This window comes from Malania oleifera, chromosome 9 (genome assembly GCF_029873635.1).
Source record: "Malania oleifera isolate guangnan ecotype guangnan chromosome 9, ASM2987363v1, whole genome shotgun sequence".
NCBI lineage: Eukaryota > Viridiplantae > Streptophyta > Magnoliopsida > Santalales > Ximeniaceae > Malania > Malania oleifera.
Window position 1 is genome coordinate 17,569,546 of NC_080425.1, and position 22,690 is coordinate 17,592,235.

Sequence of the window (22,690 nt, forward strand, 5' to 3'; positions counted from 1 at the left end):
TGCAACTAAAAAAGAAAAAGAAGATTTTAGAAGCATGTACCCTTCTCAAAAAAAAAGAAAAAGAAACAAAATTGAAATTACCGCACATTGAACTCACATGTGCATAATTATGAATTAGTTGCTGATTGTCTTATGCCTGCACTCTTGCATGACATGAGGTCAAAAAGGCATTGTGCACCCGAGACTAGTGACAAAGACTCATGAAGCGATCTCTTTAATTCTGGCCCTAGGATGTTTTAGAGAATCTTGGCTTGGTGGGCCTGAATTAGGGTTCTTCAAGAGGAGTCTAGACCTCTTAACCTTTTCCTAGGCCACTCAAGCGTTTGGCACATGTTGGTTGTGACACATGTTCCTTTTTCTTCCCTGTTATCCTAGCCATGTGTCACCACTATATTAGGACAACAAATAATTTATCACTTCTCATTGGCTAAGGCACAATGTGGCATTCTCTTCTAGGACGATGACATCCCACACCAGTTTGCCTTTCCTCTATAAATATTCCCAATCATTCTTGAGTGGGGTCTTTTGACACTAGCTCAGAAATTTCTTAAGTTTTGGATTCCCACTAGCTTAAGGCCCTCTCTAGAACATCCATTACTTCTACATGACACAAATTCTCCTCACCTTTCAAAAAACCCCGACACAACTAAAAATTTGGATTGTTATGAACAAAGTAACATCTTCCAAAAAAAAGGGCATAATTTTGTGACAACGAAACAACTAATTTGCACGCATATCTGTATTCACTTATGTGAAGGAAAAGTTGTATACTCATACGGTCATACCTAAATGTGACACATTTGAGTCACATAAACCTCTTCGAATGTGAAGGTAATGCTACATACATCATGCCCTCCCCAAAACCCAAATGCAGCATGGAAACCAAGAGCACTGGGTGTAGCATTTATTTGTCTTTTTTTATGTACATGATTTTTGCAAGTGCATTTAAATATTAAATCTACTAATAATTAGTTGCTTCATTGTATGTCTCTTAGGTTATAAGGTGACCTAAGATGGATTATTTTCATTACATGCATTCAAAGGGACCATGCATTCAGATGTGTTTTGAACTTTAAAATCTGAGAGAGAGAGAGAGAGAGAGAGAGAGAGAGAGAGAGAGAGAGAGAGATTCATAGGGTGGATAAAGATGAGTGACAGTAAAAAATATGAGATACATACAACTGAGTGAGGCCCTCCTTATTAATAATGAAAATTTTCAAAGGGTATAAATACCCCCACACAAAACACCTAATAACAATTTATGCTCTTCTGACACAATCCAGCAGCACCTGACCCCCAAATTGGAGCCTATTCAAATTTAAACCTGTCTATCTCCCTATTGAAAAACCAAATCCTATTTCCCCATTCCTCAAAGAAACTTGCCCAACCATCTCAATTCTCTCCTATCCGAGAAATCTAGTTCCTTCCAATGAGTTTCGAGAATAGGTGATGTTCATGCAAAAACCACCCATAGAATCAATTGTAGGAGATTGGAGGAAGAGTCTTCTACATCCTTTCAGCTCTTATATCTCATCAACAAACAACAAACAAAACAAAGTTTCACCCTCAAACATATGCCACTTGTCAAAAGCATGACAGAATGCACCAAATGTTCTTGTGGTGCACAGCAGAATTACCACACCCACAAACTACCATGTAGCAAATCATTAACAAGGACACAAGAAGGTTATGAGATTGGTGGATAAACCTTGGGGAATCCTACAAGTCCAGAGACTTATAGGGCTTATTTCCTACATTTAGATTGAATTCTTAGGGCATGTCAATCACTCTAGTAACTGAGGCCAAGAAAATATTTGAAGATGAGATGCTAAACTTTGGAGAAGCAACCGTATGTCCAGATTCTATGTCATCAATAATATAGATTACATAAACCAAAAGGAAGGCTTTCTTAAGTCTTGGCCCGATTTGTTATGGGATGAGATCGCCAAACTTCTCAATGACAAAGGAGTTGCGTTCCATACTTGCTCGTTGGGAGGCTCTTTACCAAAATTCTCTCATTGCCTTGGAGAAAATGTGCAACCAAAAGAAATTCATTGATAACATTATCTCCAAAGGAAAGAAGTTACATGTCACATGCAAACACCTAATCTCCACATAAAATACAATTGCGGCAAAGATTGTTCTTGCTCAAGCAACCAAGAGCGCTATTTGGGGAAAAAAAAAATCTTGAGGAAAGGATGGGAAGAAACTTCCTAAGAAAGAAAAGGTTTAAAGGGAAGACCGAGATAGGTATTTCATGTGCGAAAAAAGGACAATTTTCTGAAGTCACCTCCTCCCTAATATCTATTGAAAGTCCTTGCCTGTTATATCATGTTTCTTTTTTTTTATTCAAACACTGATGTAGGACAAGAAACAAGCCTTTGGGAAGATCCTTGTTGGAGAACAATTAAGAAGAATTGGGTCAAAGGATTATTAGGTTTAGTTAATAGTTCACAATATTTAGTTTGTGATATTTGTGTATTTTAGGGGTACATTTGTAATTTCATGGTGTTTTAGGGGTATATGTGTAATTCATGTGTTGGAGGCTTCTTACATATAGTGTGTGAAAGCCTTGTTGCAAGTAGGTTGTTGAATTTGAATTTGAAATTTTTAAGTGAATGTGGGTTTTCCTCCTTGTATCTCCCCTCTCCTCTCTTCCCCTTCCTCTCTTCAATCCCTTCTTATTTCTCTCATGGCTACAGACCATTGACGCTGCAACCAGCATCATTTGGTATACCAATCCCCCCCCATCTTCCCCATATCTCTTCTCTTCTGCCCTGCTCTTCTTTCCTCTTTTTCGTCTTTTCTTCTAATTTTCTCCCCTAATTCTCTCAGCTCTCTCTCTATTCTGATTTCTTCTCTTCTTCTTCTTCTTCTTCTTCTTCTTTCTCTCTGTTCTATTCTACCCTGCTGCTTTTTCTCCATCCTTTCTTCTTCTTCCCTTCTCCTCTTTAATCCTCTCCCTCAACTCTCTCTCCCCATCTCTGTCACTCTAAATCCCATTCTCAGATTTCATCCTCTTCAACCATCTTTCCTTCCCTGAAATTTCAGTTTAAAAAAGCGTTCTAAACTTTTCAAAATTCCATCTGTCTCCCATTTTTTCAAACACCCCTTTTCCTTGAAGTTTTTCTCTATCCCTTCCATGCCATAAAAAAAAGAACCCCCCAAAACCATAGCCTCTAAAATTTCATCACCTTCCAGACACCATGAAGCCCCACATGCTCCAGCCAAGTGCCCTTCGAAATCTCTAACATCTAGTAATTTTTTTGTCACAACACCACCACCACCACCATCGCTGCATTCCCCAGCCCCTGATCTACCTTGTCCTGAAATTTCATCACTAGAGGACCCTTGTCGGAGGCTCAAGCGCCACACATGCTGGTGATACATGTGTAAAAAATAACCTGCAACTGCCAGACTCATGAGAAATTGATCCAGCCATGATATTTTGGGTTTCTTCCATGGTATTTTGATCTGCAAACTGATATTTTGAATTGGACCTAATATTTGCAAGCATATGTCATAGTTTGATATGAACAGCAATAAATTGTTGCAGCCAGCATTGGAAATCAGGTTTTATTGCTGCATTTGTAAGTTTTCTAAGTGAGTTTATTTCATTTCTACTAGATACTCGAGATTAAAGGAGACCTGAAGGTTGTTCTTGAAAATTGAGAGTCAAACTTGTGGTCTTACATGAATAGATTGAGAATTGTGCTCAAATTGTGCTAAGGACTTCTGATTATATATAGTTGCGGTGGGTATATGTATAAATCCAGGTATATAGTGATAAAATATTGGACAAAGGAATGCCATTTATCATACTTTGGGCACAATTTCAAACCTTTTCACACCTTTCTCAAGTGTGGAGGAAATGTTTGCAAAATCATCGTTGATGGAAGATGCCCTATGAATATGGTTTCCACACATGGAGTCACCCGTATGCAACTTCATCCAAAACCTCACCCAAAGCCTTACGACATAACTTGGATGGATGGCGCCACTTTACATGTTCATGAAAGATGTTTGGTTCCTATCCAAATGGGTGAATATCTTGCTAATGTTCGGCGTAAATATCATAGCTATGAATGTTGGCAATGTACTCCTAGGTTCTCCATGGTTAGATGATTGGGCTAAGACTCAAGGACATGAGAACACACATATCTTCCACTATGATGGTAAGAAAATCATTTTGAAGCCTGCACTACCAACCAACCAAGACAAATAATTTGAGATTATTGATCATGCCAAAGTTACTCAAATTGAAGACAATACAAGCAAAGCAAGAATATGTTAGAAGACATCCAAAGTCTTTCAGACATTCCTATTGTTGAGTTTGTCATGCCCAATACGTTCATTGATGCAAATTCTCAACTCAAGTCTATGGTGCTTCCACCAGAACGTGGTTTCTTGTCTCACTCAAGCGCTGCCTTTTGAAGAATCCAAGTTCGCTTCTTGCTTTTGATTCTCCAACACTTCAAAATTCGAGGTCAATTTTTTTCTAACTAGGGGAGATTTTTGTAGGCAAGAAGCAAGACCCTGGGAAGATCCTTGTTGGAGAATAATTAAGAAGAATTGGGTCAAAGGATTATTGCGTTCAATTAATAGTTTACCATGTGTCAAGTTTAATTAGTATAAGATTTTGTGTATTTGGGGGTTTGCTTGTACTATTTGTGTATTTTAGGAGTGTACTTGTAATTTCATGCTGTTTTAGGGGTATACGTGTAATTTCTGCGTTAGAGGCTTTCTAGTAAATAGTGTGTGAAAGCCATGTTGTAAGTAGGTTTCTGAATTTGAATTTGAAGTGAATGTTGGGTTTTCTCCCTTGCATTTCCCCTCTCCTCTTCAATTTCTTCTTTTTTCCCATGACTACAATCATTGATGTTGCTCTAGTATCACATTATCCTAGTTACCATGGTTCTAAATCCTTCACTTCTTCCTAAATCATTTGCTTCCCATACTCACAGAACTTCAGGGCAGCAAACGGGAGAAAAGTTCATAATTGAAGTCAAATCAATTCTCATCAGGCTCTTCCCCAAACAAATAATAAAACATCAAGCCTTTGGATCCACCTTGCTAGTAAAAGACCTTCTCTTGTTTTGATATGCTTTCTAAGCTTCGAAAGCTGAATGGTCAAAAGACAATCTAAGCTTTAAACAATGGTCTCTCCCCAGGTCCTGATGTGAAAACTCGGATTATCCAATCCTTGTATGCAATTTCAAGTTCAAAAACAAGTCTCCTGATCCACTTCATCTAAACTCAAATTTCTTTCTCATGCTACCTTTCAAGAAGAATGAAGAATACAACCCAACCAAGGCAAGCCACATAGGCACGCAACCATCTCATCACTCATTGGCCAAACAAAATCTGATGCAACTCCAAAGAATATAGGGCTGATAAAAGAGACTTTATCACCATGGCATTTGAAACTAATAAGTTTGTGGACAATCAACACCACCAGAATTTTTCTATTTTTCATGTATTATCAAACGCAAAAATATTTCCCAACATTAACTTGGAGGAAGGATTTTGGTAGCTTAGTAACCATCCAAAAAAAATAGACAAAAGACAACATTCCATGCACCAAGTCATCATTATCAACAGATGATTATGCCCTTAGGCTTACAAAATTCTTCATGATATTTTCCAAAAAGAAATGGTAAAGGTCTTTGAAAACCAATCGTCCATAATTCCCTCATATACATTGCTCACATTCGTTTCTTCTCAAAAGATGACCAAGAACATGAGAAGTTGCTATAACAAATTCATCCTCTATTGCAATATTGTGGAATCATGTTAACTAAAATGAAAAGTACTTAGCCAAACATTGATTGAATTTTTTAGGATGGCTATACCAAATGGTGAATATTCTCTCCAACCTTTGCCTCTCAATTGGACAACTTTTCGGATGAATTAGGTTTCATACAACAAATTCAACAATTCCAAAGGATTGTTAATTACACATCAAACTTTATCCAAAACCAATTGTATATATCTCAAAATGATGCCATAAAAGACACATTGCCTCAAGAGGGCAAGGTATATGGATTATGTTGGGATAGTTATACTCAAGATGGAATCTTAGGTTGGTGAGATGGGAAACCCCATAATTCGAGACTAGGACCTGTAGGAATAGTCTGATTTTTTTCCCGTACTTCGTTTGTGGATGGAGTAATGTACAATTATATTTTGAAGATCATCCAGGATATCCCAAGTGCTTGGGACTCCTAGAACTCAATGGTATGAGAACTTGCTGGTCCAACAATGAGCATGTAAATTATAGGAAGGATAGAAGAAACCATTTTTCGCAATAAAAAGTCTGGAAGGACATTCTTCTTTCCTTTTATTTGTCGAACCTCAAAATCCTAGGGAACCCAATTAGCCCATTTGAGGAGTTAGGGGTGTTGGAGGACCTTTTGCTTGAACTGTAGCATCCTTGGGGAAGAAGTACATATACATTTCCATGTGGAAATGATGTCTTAGAACGTGGAACTGAAACTTTTATACTCCTCTTTCAATTGCCAAGATGTCCTTGAATGTGAACTGGTAGTGTCATTATGAAATTTTGGAATCCACTTTTATAACACATAGTTTTATGTTCCCCTAAATCTCTTCGAACAAGCAAGCTCCCCAATCCTCATCACTAGCATCTATTTGCAGAATTTTGATTCCATTTAATGGGATCTAAAGGGAAGGTAGTTTTTTTTTTTTTTTGCAATTCCTTTAAGTTCCTGGACTCCTTTGGTGTGTACTAGGCTCCATAGTAGAGGATTTCTCCTTAGGAGGGTAAACAAAGTTGTCCTGAGCAAGGCCACATTTGGAATAGAGTCTAATATGTAAATAGTAATACCTAGGGAATGTTGAATTTGTCTTACAAAGCTTAATTCATCTAAAAAGTTGCCCAACTGTGAGGCAACATGAGGTTGGAGAGAGTAATCGCCATCACACATGGCAATCTCAAAATAATTGATTGAGGTTAGGCCAATTATTGTCTTCTTTTCTGAAAGCATGATTCCATAATGCTGGTCTAGAAAGTGTAATTGTTCTAGCAACCTCTCATGCTCTTGTCATCTTTAGAGAAAAGGAGAATTTCTTCATGTATCTAAGGAAATTCCATGATTTGCTCAAAGACCTCTAACGTTCCTTTATGGAAATATGATGGATTATTTTCTAAGCCAAAGGACATAACCATCCAAAGATAATGATGATTTGGTATGCAAAATACATCTTTACACTATCTAGATGGTTGCCAAGAAGCCAAAATCCTACCTTCAAGTCAAATTTGGAAAATATGTTTGCATTTGACACTTGATGGAACAATGCATGCTTCTGCAGAAAAAAGAAATTTATCATGTGAAAGGAAATGACAAAGGGGCTAGTAATACCAATTTTAATTGTCAATGAACTTGTTCTCCTCTGTTGTTCATGTAGAAAACTTCGGATGCCCATGGTAATTAAATCTCTTCTATTAGCCTCACTCATGAATTGCATAGTTCTTGTTCGGAAAAACAAGTAATGAGATGGGTTGGTTAGGTTTATGTCTTCATTCTTCTTGTAAGGTAGCCTGAAAAAGAAATCTAAGCTCAGCCAAAATGGATTATGACAATTGTTTCTAAACTCAATCATGAGGATTGGACAATCCATGCTTTCACGAACTTGAATGGTTGGGGCAAATACAAGTATGGAGCCTAGGACCAAGGCATAGACCAATGCTGAGTTTAAACCCGCTTTTGACCATCTGAACTTTGGGAGCTTATGAAGCCCAATGAAAAGGTCTTTATCTGTAAGGTAGATCCAAGCATTTGGTGTTTTATGGATAACTCACTTGCTAATTTTGTCAATTATAAACTTTTCACTAGTTGCCTTCAAGTGAACAATTTAGAAATGTGGCTGCTTGTGTAAAAAATGCAATTTCAGGTAGGGGCTTTTCATAGGTATGAGAGATGAAATCGATGTAAGCTATTCAGATAGGTTGTGAGAATAATAAATGAATTTTGGAACTATTTGCAACAACTCAATTTCTGACTCAAGAAAGGATCAACTCTTACTTATTCTCTTCTATTTTGGATTCTTCGAGTAGTTGACTAGCAAGAACAACTTGTGACACTGGTAGTCAATAGAACATACTGATTTAAGATCTGATTTTTCTTCACTAAGGATTAAAGAGACTTAGTTGAAAACCTTGTCTCTTTTTGTTTTCTATTTTTTGGACAAGTGCTTTGTTTTGTTTTGTTTTGGCTTTTATTTTATTATTATTATTTTGGTGTAGATATATTGCCTGTCTGCAGCTTTAACCTTTCACCTTTTCTTCCCACAGAATTTCCTGAATTACCTTCACAACCTTTTCTCAAGTTCGTATTTTTAAATGGTGCTTCTTCTTGCTTGGACGAACAATTTTTCAGCCAAGGAATTTTATAAAAAGATCAAGGCATTCAAATGTCGCACCTAGCTTCTATTGTACATAGATGACGTTATCAACGAATTTCTTTTGGTTGCACATCTTCTCCAAGACAATGAAAGAATTTGAGAATTTAAGACTCTCCCAACAAGCAAGTCAAAAGCGCAACTCTTTTGCTGTTTGGAAGTTTAGATGTCTCATTCCTTAACGGATCAGGTAAAAAGATGAGAAAGGCCTATTTTAGGTTTATGACATCCATGCCATTGAAGGCATAGAATCTGGACTTACGGTTGCTTCTCCAAACCTGTTCTTCTGAAGGAACAACATCTCATCTTCAAATATTCTTCACAGACATGGTCACAATAATAATTAAGATTTGAATTCAGTATGGATGTAGGACATGAGCCCTTCAAGGTTTTGGACTTGTGTGACTTGTATCCATTGTTTCCAAGATTTACCATTCTTGTAACTTTTCTTGTGACCTTGCCATGAACTTGTCAACGACTTGTTGCAAGTTACCCACTGTGCACCACGAGGATATTTAGTAAAATCTGCCCTGCCATTGATCAGGTGGAATATCTTGAGGGTGAAACCTTGTTTAGTGTTTGTTTAATCAGTTATGGAAGTACTGGAAGGCTGCAGAAGATTGTAACATTAAATCTCCCGCAATTGGTATTGCGGGTGGTTCTAGCATGAACATCTCCTGTTCTTCAAACTTGGAAAAAATTTCTCCCAACAAGATTTCTTGGATAGGGAGAATTGAGATGGTTGAGCAAGGTTCTAGAGGAATGAGGAAATAAGATTAGGATTTTCAATAGGGAGACAAGGCGACATGGCTGATCTTCAAAGAGGCTCCAAAATTGGGGGCCAGGTGCTGCTAGTTCATGCACCAAGGTTAGTGGTCTTTTTTGTGCAAAGAGCCTTGGCTGTTGCTTCCTCTGATGCTTGTGTGAAGGTGTATGGAATGGTAAATTGCCAAACCTGAAAGTGTTGACAACGGGATATCCTGTGGCTAATGGTTGGAGTTGTTGTGGTTGGTTTTGGAAAGGATTTGATGGTTGTGGCAGAAAGAAAAGTTAACGAGCTTGGATATATGAGCATATGGGGAATTTTTAGTTGCTTTACTCATTTAAGAGGGTCTAGCTGGGCATGGAGGTGTCCCTCTCATTTGGCAATATGAAGAGCGGCTTGATAAGGTTTTTTACTATAGTAGCAGTGGTGTATAGTTATGAGTCAAGTTTGGCAATATTGTTGTGCAGTCTTGGAATAATTTTAGAATGTGATTGGAATCTTTTCTGCATCTCCTAAAATGGTCCTGCTTTGAGACTATCTACTTAAGCATTTTGTTATGAGCATGTGAGTTATTTGCTATCCAGATTAAGGCTTCAACTAGAGAAAATCTGTCCCCATTAGTTTTTCTTCTCAGGGCTGAGTTCTTGATTTTCCAAACATTCCTGGTGTTTTTTTGTGATAACTGAAATTTTCCATCACCTGAGTGGGGGTAGTTGTCACAATTTAGCATATTACATTTCTGGTAATGGAGTTCAACTAATTGGTTGGGAGGTCATTTGTTCATGCGAGGATGGTTTGGGTGGTTGTGTTGGAATTGACTGAGGCTGAGATGATATTTCTTTGTAGGTGATAGAGAGGGAGCTTTAATATTATAGGCGTAAGTGAAGTTTTGGAGGTGGCTTATACAGAGTATGGAGAGAAGAATTGGATTTCTGCTTCTAGCTCTTGGACAGAGAACATAGTAATCAAACTTTCAATTCTTCCAAAAGGTTGACTTATGGATCTCTTGCTTCACACCTTTGTTCCAATTGTTGCTACATTGACTTTTGTTTTTTCTTTCTCTTTAATTGAAGTGTCATCATTATTGTCTTCTTCATCATTGAGGCATGCTTAAGATGTAGAGTCTACATCCCAATTACAATGGCTTGTTTTAGGGTCTTTGAAGAAATAGATTGGGTTGAGTCTACCTTGAAATTTGCTATCAGAGGTCCAGCTTTACCAATCCCACCGATATCTAGGGTGAATGTTGTTGGGAACATGACAGAGACCGGAGCAGGTTGTCATTGGGTAGGAATACTTAGATCCCTTTCTTTCTGTGGATCCCTTTCTTTCTAATGAAAGAGGGATCCCAAGATTGGATAGTTTGACAGCCCAAGTGGAGCATTCTATAGCCTGTTACCCACATATATGGAAGAATCTTCACAAGTTCCTCAATGGAAAGTTCCCGAGGAACATAAGTGTAAAAAGGGGAGGAGCCTGAGGTCACATGGATAGAAAGGGCGTCTTGAGAATGGGTCAAAACGAGAGTAGCAAGATTAAATGCATATTTTTGGAGCTTGTAGCTCATTTGGTGGTGAATGGTGGCATTTTAGGTAATCATTGATTTTTGTGCAATCTGAAGTTGAATTTTTAAGTGCTTCCAATAATTTGGGGTCACCTAGAAGGATGTTGAAATTGGGATAACAAAATACAATGCTAGCATTGATCGCAAGATTCTAGCGATGATGTGGTGTTAAGGATATAGGAGATTTGGTATTAAAGATTGATGAGAGAGAATCACTCTTGAGATTGGTCAAAGAAGCAAATAAGGGCTGATTTGTTGGGATTGATATTATTGATTGATTTGGCTTGATTGTAGGTAATTGATTAGGCTAAATTGGTGTAATTTGTCTGTAGAGAATGTGTATACATAAGAGCCTCTGTATAGTGTAATCTGCACACCACACCGAGAAATATACAATTCTCAATTCTCCTTCTCTCTATGTCTTCCCTCTCTGAATTTCTAGACTCTAAATTTCTTCATGGTATCAGAGCTTTAGGATTCTGAAGGGCATAATCTTCTCTTCTCCATTTCTTCTTCTCGGCCACAATACAAAGCACTCTCTGTTTTTTTTTTTTCCAATTATCACACGTTGTTCAGCCCTACATTCTCTACTATTTCTTTGCAACAAACTGTTAGTAAGCTACAACATATTTCAATTGTTGTAAGTTTACTCTCCATTTTTTCTTTCTCCTTTCTAATAAAGGCTACCATTTTTATTAGAGGGATTTATAGTATTCTCAACAAATACAATGTCTAGGCAAGCTCTGGCTAAGGAAAGTCTTGGGTTTTAAGCGGTCCATTATGACTCCCCTCACTTTCTTGGGAGGTTACCTGGTTGTCTTTTCGAGATTACTGTCTGCACCACTTCCTACATTATGGCTTCCAATGTTGAAAGCACCCAACCTTCCCAAAAATTTGATGATCCCAGTTCACCACCTATTTCTCAACAACACCGACAATCCCAGTGTTGTATTGGTTTCTCAATCATTCACGGAAACCAATTACACCACATGGAGTCAATCTATGCTCCTTGCCCTTGACACCAAAAACAAGATTGGCTTCATCGATGGCACTGTTCCCAAGCCTTCCAAATCTTCCCTTGCAGAATACTGCCAGTGGTCCCGCTGCAACAACATGGTAAAAGCTTGGTTAATCAATTCTCTTTCTCAAGACATTTCTACTAGCATTATTTTCTGTGATTTTGCTTGAGATATTTGGGTAGATTTGAAGGATTGTTTTTCCCAAGTCAATGGCCCTCGCATGTATCACCTTGAACAAGAAATTCATAATCTTGTTCAAGGCAATACATCGGTGGCTACATATTTTACCAAGCTGAAGCTATTATGGGATGATCTTGCATCACTTTAATCCCATTTGTTCCAAGAAGACATCGCTCAATACTAGCAATGCCAGTGCACCATGAAGTTCCTCATGGGCCTTAATGAGTCTTTTGGTGCCATCCATGCCCAAATTTTGTTGATAGACCCTCTTCCCACAATCAGTCGCATCTACGGCTTGGTTCTTCAAGAGGAATGCCACAGGAACATTCAGACTCCTTCACCCATCGACAACGTTGCCTTAGTCGCCAAAGATATCCTCCTCACTCCAAAAGATGGGAAGAATTTTCGCAAGCCACGGCCGAAATGCACGCATTGCCACAAGGAAGGTCATACCATTGAGCATTGTTACTTCATCCATGGGTTCCCACCTAGCTCCCGCAAGCCTAGCTCAGATTCAAAACCAAGTGCACACCAAGTCTCCTCCGCTGACAACAACCCATCCACAGCAATTTCCCATTTACCCTTGATCAATGCCAACAGCTCCTAGCCATGCTCAACACTGCTACTCAGTCATCATCTATGGCCAATCACGTAGGTAATATTGCGTCATCCTTATCAGGTAAACCACCCCTCCTCTCTCCTGAAACACTTTGGATCCTTGATAGTGGAGCCACCGATTATATGGTGTGTTCTCCCTCTGATTTAACCTACTCCATTCCTGTTCATGGTCGTACTATAGGGCTCCCTAATGGCTCTCATGCTCTGGTAACTCATATTGGTTCAATCGTTTTCTCTTCCTCCCTCATTTTGAAGAATGTCCTTTGCGTCCCTTCCTTTCATTTTAACCTTATTTCCGTTTGTATGCTATGCCCCACACTCAATTGTCTAATCATTTTTTCTGCTCATATGTGCCTAATTTAGGACCTACGCTCGATGAGGATGATTGGATTGGGCATTGAGTGGGATGGCTTGTACTACTTCACCAGAATGATTCCTGCTCGTTGTCAGGTGCCTACATCAAATTCCCAACTTTGGCATCGCCGACTTAGCCATTTATCCAATAAAGTTTTGTCTTTACTTTCCAATAATGTTTCTGGAATTAGTTTCAATTCCGAACCATGTTATATTTGCCCATAGGCTAAACAAACCCGTCTTGAATTTCCTTCTAGTTCAATTTCTTCTCCTACACCTTTCCATTTAACACGTGGAAGGTTACCATGTCCCATCACTCACTAGGGCTCAATATTTTCTTACCATTGTTGATTTACACCAAATGTACTTGGGTATACTTAATGCATCATAAGTCATATACTTGGCACCTTCTTCTTTCTTTTATTCAACTCATTGAAAACCAACATTCCACTACGATCAAAATTGTCCGTAGTGATAATAGGCCAGAATTTGACCTTTCCTCCTCCTATTCAGAAAAAGGCATCATTCACCAAACGAGTTGCGTATCCACTCCTAAACAAAATGGAGTTGTGGAACATAAACATCGTCATCTTTTAAATGTTTCTTGAGCCCTTCTTTTTCAGGTCAATATGCCTAAACATTTTTGGGGTCATGCTCCTCACTACAGCTTATTTGATTAATAGAACATCCACTCCTCTTTTGAATGGGAAATCTCCTTACGAGAAGCTATACAGTACCCCACCTAAATACGACCATCTTTGAGTCTTTGTTATGCCTCCACTCACTTCCGCCATCCCTCCAAATTTGATCCCCGTGCAACCCGTTGTGTCTTCCTTGGCTATCCTTATGGCCAAAAAGGCTATGAGCTGTATGACCTTGCAACTCACCAAACATTTGTATCCCGTGATGTAGTCTTTTACGAGGATCAATTTCCTTCAAGCCAAACTACCTCAGAGTCGCCCTCTACCGTTTTACCTCATCCCATTGACTCTCCATATCTCCTTTCTGAACCCTCTACCCAGCCACATACTTCCTCCCACCAAATGATGTTCCCCTTTATCCTACCCCACCTATCCAAGTTCGGCAATCCAAATGCCAGATTCAGCCACCTGCCTACTTACAGGATTTTCATGTTGAACAAGCACTCTCGTCTCGACCTATCCCACCATCTGACTTGGCGTCAGTCTGCTCCTCAGGTACTATTTATCCTCTCTCTAATTTTCTTTCTTATGATTCTCTTTCTCCTACACACCATGCCTTCACCACTACCATCTCCTTTGCACAAGAATCCAAGTCATTCATGTAGGCTATGCAAGATCCTAAGTGGCGTGATGCCATGCATGCTGAGATTGATGAATTGGAAGCCAACCATACTTGGACTTTGACTCCTCTTCCACCCCACAAGAAACCCATTGGTTGCAAATGGGTATACAAAATCAAACACAATCTAGATAGCTCTGTGGAACGTTATAAGACTCGCCTTGTTCTTGTTGCTAAAGGGTATAATCAGAAGGAAGGTATCGATTACTCTAAAACCTTTGCTCCTGTTGCAAAAATGATTACTGTTCGCACTGTTCTTGCCCTTGCTGTTGTACAAAATTCGCATCTCCATCAATTTGATATCAACAATGCCTTCCCACATGGAGACCTCGATGAAGACGTCTACATGTACCTTCCTCTTGGTTTTGGACGAAAAGGGGAGAACTGAATTTGCAAGCTCAACAAATCCCTATACGGCCTCAAACAAGCCTCCAGGCAATGGTATGCCAAGCTTTCTTCCACTCTCATTAGTGCTGGATATAAACAGTCTAAAGCCGATTATTCCATGTTCGTCCGATCCTACAAAAACAGTTTTACAATTGTCTTGGTATATGTAAACGAAATCATCCTGACAGGAAACAACTTGGAATAGATTGATGCACTCAAGAAATACTTGAGAGAATGTCTTAAACTCAAAGATCTTGGCATTCTAAAATGTTTTCTAGGTATAGAAGTGGCCTACTCAAAAACTGGCATCCTTTTATCACAGAGGAAATATGCCTTGGAGATACTTGAGGAAATTGGATTTCTTGGTGCTAATCTAGGAAATCTACCCATGCAACCAAATCTGGCTCTTAGTGAGACTGATGGGAACCACTTTCAGATCCATCTTCATACCGACAATTGGTTGGGAAGCTGATATATTTGACCATCACCAGGCCAGACTTAGCATATGTCGTACACATTCTGAGTCAATTCATGGACAAACCTCGAACCTCTCACTTGGATGCAGAACATCGAGTCTTACGATACCTCAAACAATCATCTGGACAAGGGATTTTCCTATCAAAATTGCATGCATTTTGTGATGCAGATTGGGCTTGATGTAGAAATACTCGGTGATCAGTCACGAATACTGTATTCTACTAGGAAAATCACCAATTTCTTGGAAAACCAAAAAGCAAACAAAAATTTCACGATCCTCGGTTGAAGCAGCGTACCAATCTATGACATCAAGTTGTTGTGAGATTACTTGGTTAAAGAAACTTCAGACAGATCTCCAGATAGCACATCCACAACCAGTCAAGTTATACTGTGATAACAAAGCAACTATCCACATTGCATCGAATCCAGTATTCCATGAATGAACAAAGCACATAGAGATCAATTGTCATCTCATTCGAGAGAAGCTCCAGAACCAAGTCATTCAAACCATTCACATACCTACAAGTCAAAAGCCAGCAGATCTATTTACCAAAGCTCTTGGACCTACTCAATTCAACCATCTACTAAACAAAATGAGTGTCATTAATATCCACTCCAACTTGAGGGGGAGTGTTAAGGATATGGGAGAGTTGACATTAAAGATTGATGAGAGAGAATCGCTCTTGAGATTGGTCAAAGAAGCAAATACGGGCTGATTTGTTGAGATTTTGATATTATTGATTGATTTGACTTGATTGTAGGTAATTGATTAGGCTAAATTGGTGTAATTTGTCTGTAGAGAATGTGTATAAATAGGAGCCTCTGTATAATGTAATTTTCACACCGAGAAATATACAATTCTCAATTTTCCTTCTTTCTTTGCCTTCCCTCTATGAATTTCTAGACTCTGAATTTCTTTATGCGGGACTAAATGATGCAGAAGACAACTAGTTGTTCCTTCCCTACATAAAGTGTAAATGTGAGCCAGACTATATGACAATGGACATTGGTCTTATTGGAATAAATCAAGGAAAGAGAGTGAGAAGAATGTCTCTTCATCAGATGCAGGGATTTGGAAGTAATTCATTCTACAAGTGTGTACATATTTTCTAACTTGCTCAGGGGATAAGGGAGCAATGAGTTTTTTTTATGAAGGATCCCATGCAAAGACACTGCAAGGTTGATATATGAAATTTGTTAACCAAGATTCTACTGTTTACTGGGATGAAGTTTAGAGCAAGTGTAATCTATCACGTAACCCTGGGTTATGCAGCTTTCTTACTTTCTTTTATTAATTTATTTTTCAAGCAAGCTCCAAAGAATGACCAATATTTGACATTCCCAATGCTACCATACGAGAAACATATTGTATCACCGCAAAAACACACAGCAATACATGGGACTTTAAAGGAGGTCATTAACCATATCCTAGATTTTATCACCAAACAGTTCAAGCATTCAATTGTTCATCATACGAGCTAGTTTTCCAGTATGCAAAATCCACCTAAGCAACAGCCACAGAGTCTACTCAATTAATAGAACCCCTACTAAACAAGAACCTTATTGGGAAAAACTAGCAGTAAGATTGTCTTTAATTTCCTCAAAATTGTCAAAATTTCTAATTTCCATCACCCTCGAAATTAAAATGGTAGTCCATTTCTCTTTTACATAATTTCCATCGACATTTCAATGAATCAACCAAAATTTATCGAAATCTCGAAATTTTAGCAAAACTTGTCGAAATTTGAACTATAGAATGAAATTTCTTCTGAATTCAAATAAGAGATTTAGGAATGAAGTGAAATTTCTATTTTAATTTATTTTATTTTTTTATTGAAACAAAAAGTTCATTACAAGGGCTTTTGAAATTATATAAAAAAAATAAACTTACAACAACATTTTTTATCCAACCATTCATCCCTAAATTATCTTTATTGTATAATAAACAATATTTAAATGATTTAGAAATTTCATTTGTATTAACTAAACGTGTTTAATACGCATTATCTTACAAATATGTTTGATACACAAATTATATTACAACTTTTCTACCTCATATGCAACATAAATGTATTTAACTTGTAATATATTAGTCCTAAAACTTATATTATTACATCTATTAACAATTTCTAAAGTTGCATAAAATAATTCCATGCTTTACTACTGATTTCCATTATTTTTTCAAATCAAAATTGAAATTTCCGTACTTTTGAAGCTTCGAAATTTGAGTCAAAATCAAAATTTTAGACCTTGTTAGGTAATTACGCTATCAACTGGCTTTGACACCAAATAAACAAACAAAACAAGATAGACAAATGGAATAGGGCTATATATAGATCGTTGAACTTCTCTTTTAGATGGTTAACTAATCATCACTTTTAGCATACTATATACAAATACACACACACACACACACACACACACACACACACACACACACACACACACATTTAAACCCAATACACAAATTTAGCTATCATTAACCATTACAAGCCTGGCATAATACTCGCCCATATTTGACATTCATTTTATTTGAGCTCTAAATAAAATTGAATATACTAGTCCATGAAAGAATTCTACCAATAACAAACCATTCATATTAGCAGTACAGCATTTCCAATAAGAGGATGAACTACATAGCGAAGGAGGTGACTACCGATGGGATTGTTAACTTGTCACTCGTACCAAAATTTATACACTAAGATGGCTCAAAGGAGGCCTCTACTTGATGTGCTCAAGTCTAGCATGATTGGTGAGGACAAGAACTGGCTTGAAAGCCTTTCCCAAGCGAGAGAGTGAAGGCTGCTCATATCCATCTGCGCCTGAAAGCCATATTATTGTGAAAGTCTAAAGATGATCAAAGGCTCTTTCACCTACTCCTTCACTATTGCATGCGTGGACAGGGAACTTTGCAGTCATATTTGGCCATGGTTTAATGTTACCTGAGCATGCCAAACAGCAGGGACAGATCCACATTGAGCATACTCAATTTACAAAAACCACTACTAATATATATGCATATTGTTAGAAGGGTTTTTGGAGATTGCACCCATTCAACATGGAGTTTAAGTCCAAATAAACATGATTTGGTGGGCTAATTCATTTTTTCAATCTTTTTGTTTATTTGAGACGTCTAAATAAACAATATCAGATTCCAAGATTCTATCAATTCCTGAAAGTTTCAAACAAAAACAAATATTTTAGAACATTGAGTTATTTTATTAATATTTCTAAATAGAATTTGAGGTGAACACTAAATCATTATTATTATTACTATTATTATTATTATTATTATTTTTATTATTATTGAACCATAAACTGTTGGATGCATAATTATTTAGTCACTTGTACAAAGAGAGATTTGAATTGCATTGCAAATAAGTTGATTATGGTGCAATTCCAAAACATGAAAATTCGTCGAGGCAAATCAAAAGGTTTTTTTTTTTAACAAATAGTACATGTGGATATACTATGAAAAATTGACCTCTTTCTTTTTCTTTTTCTGATTTCTTTTTTTCTATTTTTGTCTTTGATTAGTAATACAATGCTATGTCTATATTAATAATCTAATAGTTTGTGATTATGAATGGAAAAATTAACTTAAATTTTGCAAAATAATTTTTTTTTTTTTTTAAGAGTTGCCTCGTTCATGGGGAACAAATGACTCAGACCCCACTGATTGGTCCTAGATCTACCACTGCCAAACAGTATCTTATCCTTGTTTCTTTATCAGAAATGCAGGGGTTCAGAATTTAAGGATTGGACCGACGCACCTGCTGTGTGATTTGGAGGAACTGGAGGGAAGGGACAAGAAAGTTTCTGAGGGTATTAAATGATAACTTCTGGTAGAGAAATTAAATGACATCCTTATGTGCTCCTTTTGAGTTTCTATTTCTTGAAATGTTACATTAGATCTCTCTTCTTGACTTGAATTTCTCACATCCGATTTTCCTGTTTTCTTCAGGCACTGTTTTTTGCATTAGGCTTGCCCTTTAACACAATATACTTTCGCTTATTAAAAATTAAAAAATAAAATAAAAAGGGAGAGAGATACAATAAATTGCATATTATAAATACACACAGAAGGTAATAAACGCAAATACAAACAGATTATAATAAATGTAAATATAAACAGCAAACCTGTTTCAACCAACAAACTAATTAAGCTTGTGAAAGCACTCAAAATTACTTAATATGCAGGTAAAGAACGGAACGCTAAAACAACACACTAATTAATTTCAAGGATTTATAATTAATAATGAATAAGATCATTTGGGAAGCACTGAACTTAAGTTGGAAAAAGAAATAAAAATAAAAAATCATGATCTGTTTTTTTTCCATCGTGTTTTCTTTGCTTTTTTTTTTTTTGTAGTTTTTGGATAACAGTTATACACACACACAAACACACATATTGTTTTTCTGCAAAACGAAATACTCATAAACTGCTTGCGCGCTTCTAGAAAGCACACATCGTTCATTTAAGCTGCGCTTTACATTTTCCAAATGAAATGTAAAACAAAACTAAAATCTACGAGCCAAAACAGTTCTATTTCTTTTTCCCCTCTTAGATTTCCACATCAACTACAGAACTCATCAATGTACTGTTTAGTCAATGCCTTTAAAAGCATATTTTCTTGCCTCACAAAGAAATAACAGAACAACTCAATTCCATGCAATCTAAAGCAAGAAAGGCACTTCTCAAAATTCAAACGCCATAATTAAAACCAATCAAAATCCACTCACCATAAAACAGTTCCATGGCCACTCCGTCCCATCTTCCCGCGTCAACTTCGGCCGCGAAATCCCCCAATAGCTCGAAAGCATCACCTGGCCGTCCTCGTTTTTCTTCTCCGCCGACGCCCTCTCCTTCTTCTCCGTCATCGCCGTCTCCGCCGCCGAGCTCATCGGCCTCCGCCAGCGCGAGCTCCCCAACCACACCACCCCTCCGCGCCTCAACTCCGGTGCTTCCCAAGGTCTGCCGGCAATGGCCGCCCAAGACGACGCATTCCGGCCACCGTTTTGGCCATTGACCAGAGCTCGGACTACAGACCTCCCCACAAACCGATTCATCTTTGATCTTTGAGAAGAAGCCTCTCGACTCTATGCAGCAATAGCAAGTTCCAGTCCAGAGAGAGAGAGAAATTGGACAGAGACTGGAAGTCTCTTCTCTATGCAGTTAAAGGAGTGGCTGGGAATGGAAGTTGGAAAGACCCTGAGCGACGCTGTGTGTCGCGGGTGTTCTGGAATGATCTGCGCTGAGTTTTACTGGCCGTTAATTTGATGGCGATTGATTTGGACGGTTGTGATGGCATCAGGGCCTCGGACTGGAGCCTTCGGGTTTGGTTTGGGTTACGATTGAATGTTTCTGAGGTGTACAATTTTAATGTGCACTTTCACAATGGCGACATTTCACTTGTTGATGGGGATAATTTAATAGACGTTAGAGAGGTGAAAGTGAAGAAATTGAGTTTAATGCGAGGGGGTGTGGTGCAGGGAATTCTGATTTGGGATAAAGTGTTCTTGCCTTAGCAGACATTATGAAAAGACCATTATGCCTTGTATTTTACAGGAATCTACGATACGCAGCCTTCACTAGCGCTCCAAGTTCACAGGACAACAGCGTTAACTGAGCACGTGAGCCATGATGAAACTTACATGTCTTTGAGAAATGTACTGCCATACATCGCGGGTCAGCCTGGTGTCGAAACACGAGATTTGTCCTTTTCTCAAGAGCAAAATGATGTCATTTTGGTTTTTTTTTTTTCATATATATTTGACTAACCACACTCATTTCATTACTATTCCTCAATTGGTTGTATTATAAAATAGGGGTGTATAAAAATTATCAAAAAAGTAAAAATCAAACCAAAACTGAAAAACCAAACTGAAAAAATTGAAATTTTGATATAAATAAAAAATATATATATTTAATATAACTACTTTATATACATATATATATATATATATATGGGTTGGGCCGCTGGGGACTGGGGAGTGGCCGAGTGGGGGATAGGGTTTCACACTATCACTCAATTCCTCTCTTATCTGCACTGTCACTCTGCGAGTTGCCGACGCCCGTCATGCCACGCTGAGTCTTTGCCTCTCAACCCTCTCCCTCATATCAGACTCTCGGATCTGATCTAGGTCTCTCTCCGTCTCTCGTCATCATCACTCATCACTAGCACACTACCTATCTCAGACTCTTAGTCTCTCTCGGACTCTCTATCTCTTGACTCTCGACTCTCACTCTCTAAGTATTCGCGAGAAGCCAAGAAGCTCACAAGTCACCTTATCAGTTCTCACCTCTACTCGATCTACGCATGCAGCGCAACTTTGTTGCACCACCCTTGCGACTCTGCCTTTCTCCTTTGTCCTCTTAAGCCTCAACTCTCAAGCAGCTAAGGAAGGTACCACACTACCACCCTTATGAAAAGTAAATTTTAAATATTTTAAAAATCGATTAAAAATTGAAAAAACAGTAATCGAACCGTCAATGTTTGGGTTTCCATGGATAACACATTCGATTTCGATTTCGGTTCTAAAATTTTAAAAACTGAAATTTTCAATTCAATTTTCGATTTTTCCCATAATCGAACCATACCGAACCAAGTGCACCCTTATTATGAATTTTAAACTCATAATAACATGGGCCCATGTGGTAACATTTAACTAGATTTCATAGTGTGGGGTCTACACTACGATATTCAGTCAAGTACTATCACATGGGCCCATGTTATCACAGGCTATATGGGCACATGTTGCTTATCATTTTTCATTTTTCTATTTTACTAATACGTAAGGCATAAATTCAAATTTAATAGTATCTATTTTTTCTTTACTATTCACGGGCCCATGTTGTTCTGCATTTTCCATTTTTCCATTCTACGAATACTTAAGGCACAAAGTCTAATTTCATGGTATCTATTTTTTTCTCTACCATTTAAAAGGTCACAATTACATTCCTCTTCTATTGTTCTTTCCACTTCTCTAAAGTTATTTTAGATAAATGACTTTAAAATAAATCAATTCACTTGTTTAGACTCAAAGAAGTAATAAATAGAATGTTAGCTTTGGTGCAACCCCAAGAGGGGTGGTGAATTGAAAATTTAAAAATTATCACCTAGGTCAATCGATTTAACAGCAGTATTACACAACTTAGGGTCAGTCTATGCAATCAACAAATAAACATACATGTGCAATAAAAATAAAGAGCAGAAAAGTAAGCAATACATGCAATATGTTATCGAGGTTCGGCCAAATTGTCTACGTCCCTGCCTTGACTAACAAACACAAGAATTACCACTATAGGCTCACTTAACGGGTGGAGCGACACCTAAACAATCAGGTTAATTAGCATAGGGCTAACCTCAACCTTTACAACCAAGTCAATTAACACATGGCTGACCTCAACCTACAAAATTCTTCCGGACTGGATTACCGCCCCCTCAGGCCACGCCTGGAAATACAACAGTAATTTCTTAATCAAATGGTACAGTGATTATGCTTTCATGTAAAGCAGATATGTACCCAATACGCACAGTATAATCAATACACTACCAAAAGATATGATTTGATAAGCTCAGT

The 22,690-nt window shown here is 37.8% G+C and overlaps 1 protein-coding gene across 1 annotated transcript in view; it reads right to left on the bottom strand.

Moving 5' to 3' along the window:
- Positions 1–20,566, bottom strand: part of LOC131163812 (ubiquinol oxidase, mitochondrial-like) — a 50,205-nt gene extending 29,639 nt beyond the window's left edge. The window contains exon 1 of the mRNA XM_058120582.1: positions 19,850–20,566. Within this exon, the coding sequence (XP_057976565.1) occupies positions 19,850–20,176 (327 nt within the window). The 5' untranslated portion in view covers positions 20,177–20,566. The remainder of the gene's footprint in view (positions 1–19,849) is intronic.
- Positions 20,567–22,690: the final 2,124 nt, after the last annotated feature.